The sequence below is a fragment of the Capsicum annuum genome, chromosome 9 (assembly GCF_002878395.1).
Source record: "Capsicum annuum cultivar UCD-10X-F1 chromosome 9, UCD10Xv1.1, whole genome shotgun sequence".
NCBI lineage: Eukaryota > Viridiplantae > Streptophyta > Magnoliopsida > Solanales > Solanaceae > Capsicum > Capsicum annuum.
Genome location: NC_061119.1, coordinates 3718653 through 3726468, shown reverse-complemented (window position 1 = coordinate 3726468; position 7816 = coordinate 3718653). Strand labels below are relative to the sequence as shown.

Sequence of the window (7816 nt, the reverse complement as noted above, 5' to 3'; positions counted from 1 at the left end):
AATTTTATTTAAATTCTAGCCAACCTTATGTCTAATTTATGTCAATTTTAATCGGTTTTTGAATTCAGTTTGGTTCATTTTAAACCAAATTTATATCGGTTCTTATTATTTTTCTCGTTATTATTATGTTATTATTTCATTTATATCGAGTCTTAATATCCGTCGCTTTTTTTGATATTAATTAATAGTTACTATATTTATTAAATTATTTCCGCAAGTATACATGCCCATAATTTACAAATTGTCTATTATTATTATTGTTGTTGTTGTTGTTGTTATTATTATTACGACTTTTCTACATTTATTAAATAGTAGTCTACTCAATTATTAAAAATAATATTTTTTTTAAAATATTAATTTTATATAGTGATTATATTTATTAAATATCAACCTAATTCAATTCAATTTTCCTAATTTATTTAAATCCTATCCATTTATACTCAAATTGTGTCAATTGAGTTTAATTTGACTCAACTGAAATTCCCAATTCTATTTTTTAACCCGATATCTAATCTCAATTTGACTCATTTCCTCAATTCTAATCTCAACCGTTCATCATATTTGAACAACATTCAATATTAAATCAATTTTCACTAATATTTTTCTTGAAATTGGACAACTTCAAACTATTTTTCTTGAACCGAGGGTTTACTTAAAATAACCTATTTACCTCAACGGTATGGTCTGCGTATACTGTACCCTCGACAGACCCCAATTTGTGGGATTAAATCGGGTTAGTTGTTGTATTCATTTTCTCGAAATCTCATAGAGAAAACAATCAAAAGATGTCACCTTGATTTATTATTAAATTATTATTATTATTATTATTATTATTATATTTATGCTCAATTTATTTCAAATTCATTATCGGTTTTTATATAATATTTTCTATGTGACATACGTAAATTCTGGGAAATATATATTCCGACTGCTGTACTGCTGACACCCAATTTTGACCTATCGATGCTCCTTTTAGGATGCTATTTTACCAAAATTATTAATTTTACGTATTATTTTGATATCAAATAAATACCGACGTGTCTTAGTCATGATTTCTTAATAGACAATTTATTTTTATCAAGAAATTTTATATTTTATGTAATTTAAATATAATATTTTGTTAATATTTATCAAATTATTTTCACAAATATGCACATTCACAATTTACAAATACATTATATAATTATGATCATTATTGATTTATTTCAAATTCATTGTCCATTGTTTTATATAATATATTTTTAACGTAACATTGATTTTACATAGATAGTTTATTTTAATATCGACATCTTATTATTTTTCTCATTTTTATTGTTACGTCAGTAGTACATTTGTTAAAATAGAAGCCCTAATTCAATTCAATTTCCCAATCTGTTTGATTCTTAGTTTTTTTTTTTAATTATTATTATTATTATTATTATTATTATCATAATAATATTTATAACATTTATTAAAATAGCAGTCTGACTTAATTTAATTTATTTAAACTTTAGCCTGATTTTGTCAATTGATAACAATTTTAGCCTAATTTTATTCAGTTTATTACAATTCTAGCCAAATGGTGTCTAATTAGACTCAATTTAAATTTTTCATCCAATTTTGATCATATTCTTAATAACTAGATCTCAGTCGTCGATCAAATTTGATCCAACGATTGAGATCACATTTCTCTTTGCCTTCTTTTTTAATCCAACAGAAACCCTACCCCTCAATTTACAAAGAAAACAGCCGCACACCACCCTCTTTCTCTCTCTAACTTCTCTCTACTCTCTCTCTTTCTTAAAGGACAAAGGCCACCAAAGCTGCCGCCTCTTCCCCTTCCCCGCCGCTGCTCCACCGGTAAGCCACCAATACCGAAGGCCGTTGGAGACCAGCGACCAGCGACCAACCGCCATCCCTACCGACTTGAGCCCACAGTTGTGCAAGTAGTTTACTACGAGCAGCAACGTCTTTGCGATGTCATGGATGGGAGCCAACTTGTAGCAACTGAATCTCCAGCTCTTGTTCCTTCCAAAATGAATCATCAGTTCTCCACTGATACCCGCCCTGTTTTAGATGAGGTCTCTAGTATAAAATGAGAAAATTAAGAGATGAAATTCAAGTTGCTGAAAATGAAGACGAAGCTGAAAGAGATTAAAATAAATAAATTCAAACAGCTTAGCTACAAGCAGCCCTTTGGTCATCACTCGTCCATCTGCAGGTAAGCCCGAACTAAACCATGATAGACGTCATTCCCTATAGTGATTTGAGCTAGATATATTTGCGTAATTGTCTAATATGGTGCTGGATTCAAAATTTTAGTTTTTAATTTAATCCTGTCAAGTTTGTATGCCAAAGTATATATTTTCCAAAAATGTTATCTATGAAAGATTTGTAATCTTGATTTGTCTAATGTACCATGAAGAAAGATTTGCAATCTTGAGATGTACGAGCAATTAAATATATTCTAGTCTCACTGTAAAAGTAGTTGTGATGAATCATCACTATTAGGTAATTTAGCTTCTGTGTTCGTGATTACTAAATTGAATTTTGTTAAACCCATAGTAATGATACTAGTAGTATTAGGCCGAATACCGTGTTCATGGTCTGTTATTCTGTGAATGTGATCTCTACTTGAAAATATTTACTTGAATAATTTTATCACGCGATTGGTGTTAACTGGCATTGTGACATGATGAGTTTACAGTTTATTACCAAAGTTTATGGGTTAATGTTGTTTGCGTTAGGTTTGATTTCACTTTTCACTGGTCATGTTGTGTCCAATCTTGAATTGTACTCTTATCGATTCGCCAGAGATGCTTGGTTCTCTTCATGTTTGCTAGAGGGTATTCTTAGGGGAAACAGAGAGCAAATAGCCAAGTAGAATGTACTCCCTAAATCTTGGAATGGATTGTTAGGTGGCACAGGGTGTTTATTACAAGAACATCATGACAACCAAGAGGATGTTACAGAAGAAGAGTATGAAACTAAGGAAACTGAGGAAGATGAAGAGGAAGATTTGGAAGAAGACACAGATAGCGATTAGTGCTTGATAAAAAATATGCTATTGTATCTTATTTTTATTTTATAAGAAGCCATTTTGTTTACTCTCCTTCTCAGTTTTTGACTCTTTTATTTCTCATTCATTTTTATAGGCTACAACTGTGCTTTTACATTTTCTAATACCTTGTCTATATATTGTTGTTTGCTTCTCTTGGTATTATTAAGTTTGCATATTATTTCCACTTTAACTAATACAGTTTTTTTATAGATATGGCTAGAGGTCGAGGTCGCAGAATCACAGGGCATGGAGGCAAGTCTGCAGTTAGGAGTAATAATGATGTTACTGCAAACGTACTTACTGTTCCCACTCCTGCTATTGTTATTTCTCAAGCTGATGTCATAGGTGGTCAAAATAATACAAATCAAGTTCAACCATTGATTCCTCAAATTAGATCAATGGTTCAAACTTCTGGTGATGGTAGCAACCATACAACTCCTGAATCATCTCCGACTGCTCTAAATCAGATCAGCAGAATAAGAGAAGGTACATCTACTCTAAGGAACCAAATAGGTGAGCGTCTTAACCAATCGACTTCATCCTTGAAAATGGCTGAACACAATCAACTTCTGGTCTGCTTTCTGTCTACACATATATATATGTTTTATTTTTTTCTGGTTGATGGTCTGTTGTTAGTTCTTTATTTGAGAGTTCTTATGGACATAATTACAATGGGGGTATTCTGTAGCATTTTGGTGGTTCTGTTGGTAGTTCATGATCTGTTGGTGGTTCTTGTTGTGAGTATTTTGGTGACTCTATTGGTGGTTTTTGTTCTGTTGTTGGTTCTTTATTTGGGAGGAGTTCTTATGGGAAGAATTATAATGGGAGTATTTTGTTGTATTTTGGTGGTTCTGTTGGTGATTCTTGATCTGTTGGTGGTTCTTGTTGTGAGTATTTTGGTGGTTCTTATTATGTTGGTGGTTCTTGATCTGTTCTTGATTCTTGTTGTGAGTATTCCAATGTTACATGGGATTCCAGAATGATAGTGAGGTATGTTGCTGTGAGGTATTTTGTTGGATAAGATTTCAAAATTAGAATATTATATGATGTTGTGACTTTTTGTTCAAAATTTGCATCTTCTTTCCACTTTAACAAGTGTAATTTTTTTAATAGATATGACTCGAGGAAGAGGTACAGGTTGAGGAAGCATAGGGTGTGCGGGCAAGTCAGCAGCTAGGACTAATATGCCTGTTCGTACTACAAACATGCCTACTATTCCCACTCCTACAGTTGCCCCACAAATAGCTGGTGGCGTAGGTGCTCCAACTTCTAATCATGGTAGTACGTCTCTTACTACTCCAAATCAGACCAACCCAACAACTGTAGGTACGTCTTCACAAACCAACCAAGTAGGTGAGGACATATCTCGTAGCAACACAAATGGAGAAAGTAATTCCAGTCGGAGCCATGTGCGGACCCTTGTTACTATAACTTCTGCAGGGTTAGTCCATTTCTTGTCTATTATTATTATATATTATTTTTTATTTATAATAACCTCTAAATAATGTCTTCACATTGATACAGATTGTAATCTTCTAAAGCATGCTCCAATAGGATACACGAGTCTTTCAAAAGTGAACTTGATCACAATGGAGTCAATTGGAAAGGTGTCTCATGTGATATAAAAGATGGCTATTTTGGGGAATTCAAGGTATACATCTTCATCATAATTGATTTTGTAAAGTGTACTCATTTTTATAAATACGATATTAATGTGTTATCTTGGAAATTTATTTTAGAAACACTTCTATTGGGATTCTTCCATTACTGATGCTGCAGTAAAGAAATACTGGCAGAGTAAGGCAGCAACTGTGTATAGAAATTTCATTTCTAAAATCAAAGAGAAAGGGATTAGGCAAGATTTTATACATGAAGATGTCTGGGAAAGATGGCAGCGACTTTGGGCAGATCCAAAGTGTGTTGAAAAGTCCAAAATAAATGCACAGAATCATCCTGGAGGCAAAGAAGTCGCTGCTGAAACTCACACGGGAGGATCTATCTCAATTGGAGAGTATCGAAAGAGACTTGTAAGTATATATTTCAAGTATTAAACTGTAATTTGTTGTAAGACAGTCTAAACTTAGTTCAATGTTATGCTATTGTTGCATTTCTGTTTACTGTTTATTGTAAATGTTGATCACTTCTCACTGTTTGTGTCTCCTGTGTTGTATTTGGTATGTTGTGTTTTGTTGTTGTCTTGTAACCTGAAAAACTGCAATGTAAACTGTGCTTATATGTCGCAGAGTGGTATATTACTGAGGATTCATATATTAACATGTTCTTCGAGATGTATTGGGTAGAATCAAGACCTTATGATTCAGGAAATTACTTGTCTGTTTTATGTGATTGGTTTTCATCTTATATAACCTTCACACTGGAATCTGACTGGAAATTTCCAAATGTTCATTATTAGCATATGTTCTCAGTAATTTTGATACAATGAAATTCAACAATTTCTTTCCAGTCATTGCTTAGTAAGAATAATGCAAATTGGATAACATAGTTCTGACCACGCGACTAATAATATTTACCTGATGACCAATTACGTTCCACTTGAATTTTGGCTTTACAAACATTTCTGGCTTATATGAAATGTTCCAGCAGTTTTGTTCTAGTACAATGCTCAATACTTTTTTTTACAGGCTGCTGAAATGGGTCGAGATCTGACACCAAGGGAGTTACATTTGTATGTTCACACACATGGTCATGATGGAAAATCTTTCGTTGATGAACGTTCCCGAATCATCCATGTAAGATTAAATCTTAATGTAGTAGTTTACTTAATTCTCATTTTTTAGTTTAAAGTACTTTTTAGTATCTAATCATTTGTAAGTACAATCCGTTATAATTTGACTTCCACTCTTATAGGAAAGATTTGAAGAAATATTACGAGAAAAAAATTATCATAATCTGTTATTGATCAAATTGAAGCATATTACCAAGCTGCCGGAGGAGAAAAGAAGCGAAGAGTATTTGGTCTTGGATCTGAAGCCAAAGGCTGCTACGGCCAAACTCTGTGTTTTCTTGTGGAAATACTTCATCTTCAGCTTCACATGAATCAGTACCAGCTGCAGATTCGGATTTGGATGAGTTTGTGAAGCGATTGATTCCCGCACATAAAATTAATTTTTTTCTATTGTCATTGAAGAGGTGCAGAAGTTGGTTTCTTCACGATCAGTTGTCACACCTCCGGCTACTCCTTTGGACGATCTTGATTCCTTAAATGATGATTGCAATGATCTTGATCAGTTATGATACTTTTAACGATCAGTGTATTGATTTTTGATGGTCTATTTTGTTGGTTTTTGATGGTCTATTTTGTTGAAATGTTTAAAATTGTGTAACAAAAAATTACACTTGATGGATGTAGGTATTGAGGATGTTTTGGACATAATTATATGTTTAGATGTTACTATGTTTGGTATTGAGGATGTTTAGACTTTTTCTATCTATATATATGGGTTCTTTTATATGCATGTTGGATATTATAAGAAGATTTTGCTATCTATATATATGTGGCTTTTTTTATATGAATATTGGGTATTATAAGAATTTAATAATATTCTATTATTATTCAAAATACAAATAAAAAGATATTGAAAGAAAAGTAATGAAGACAGATTTAGCGATAAAATTACTCATTGCCAAACTAAAACATTTGCAACAGATTGAGAAAAATATTATTTGTCACAAAAATGGGAAATTTTTAGCGACGGACTAGCAATGAAATATTTGGTCAGGAAATAATCAAAATGACGAAATACAATATAAAATTAGTAACGACACTTATAAATATAACAAAGAATATATTCGTTGCTAAAATATAGCAACGGATATAGGACGTCTCTATTTCGTTGCAAATCTAGCAACGAATTTTATTTTTCCGTTGCTAAATGGTTAGCAACGCACAATATAGCAACGAATAATTTGTTGTCGCTGATCCGTCTCTAAATGGATTTAGCGACGGATTTCTGTTGATTAGCAACGTTATCGGTCTCTTGCTAAACACGGTTTTTTTGTAGTGTTCATCTCGTTTGACCACTCAAATAGTCCAGTCGACCCCAATGGCCTATACTAGGTCGTTCCCCAGCTTCCCTGACACTCCCGGGTCTATTTTCGTCCCACAGCATGCCCGAACCCCGGGCTCACCCCCAACTATGGGCTAAAGCACACCGATTTGGACAAAAAATATCCTGTTCGCACCGTTTAGCCTTTTTAACCCCCGAAATAGCCCCGCAGACCCCAACGACCAATACTAGGTAGCTACCCAGCCTTCCCGGTATGCCTTAATCGATTTTTAACCCATATCATGTGTAGACACGTGATTTTTTACCTTACCGATTTTTGACCTATTTTTTTTACATTAAATATTTATTTATGTCAAAATATTATCTTTAGTTATTATTTAATTTTTTATTTTTTTAGTAGATTTCATTTTTAAAAAAATTCAAAAAAATAAAGTTACATTTTAAGATTTTATTTAAAAAAAATAATACAAAAAAAATAAAAAAATTCAAAAAATATTTTCTTTTAATTTAGATTTTTATAAATAAGCTAGTAATTTTATTTTCTCTTAATTATATTTTTATTTTAAATTATTTATATTTTTTTTCTATTTTTCTTAAGTATAACAATTAATTAGTTATTTTTTATTATTATTAGTATTATTTATTTTTTATATAATTTATTTATTTATTAAAAAATGAGATCATTATCCTATTTATAAAAAAAAATATTCAAAATTTAAATCCTAAACTACCTAAACTACTCCCCCCA

General features: G+C 31.9%; 1 protein-coding gene across 1 annotated transcript; it reads left to right on the top strand.

Annotated features, from left to right (window-relative positions):
• The first annotated feature begins 4224 nt into the window (after positions 1–4224).
• LOC107841723 lies at positions 4225–6097 on the top strand. Its single transcript, XM_047396995.1, has 5 exons — positions 4225–4481; positions 4595–4691; positions 4780–5067; positions 5683–5790; positions 5909–6097. The coding sequence occupies exons 1-5, from the start codon at positions 4225–4227 to the stop codon at positions 6095–6097; spliced, it is 939 nt and encodes a 312-aa protein (XP_047252951.1).
• The last annotated feature ends 1719 nt before the right edge of the window (positions 6098–7816 follow it).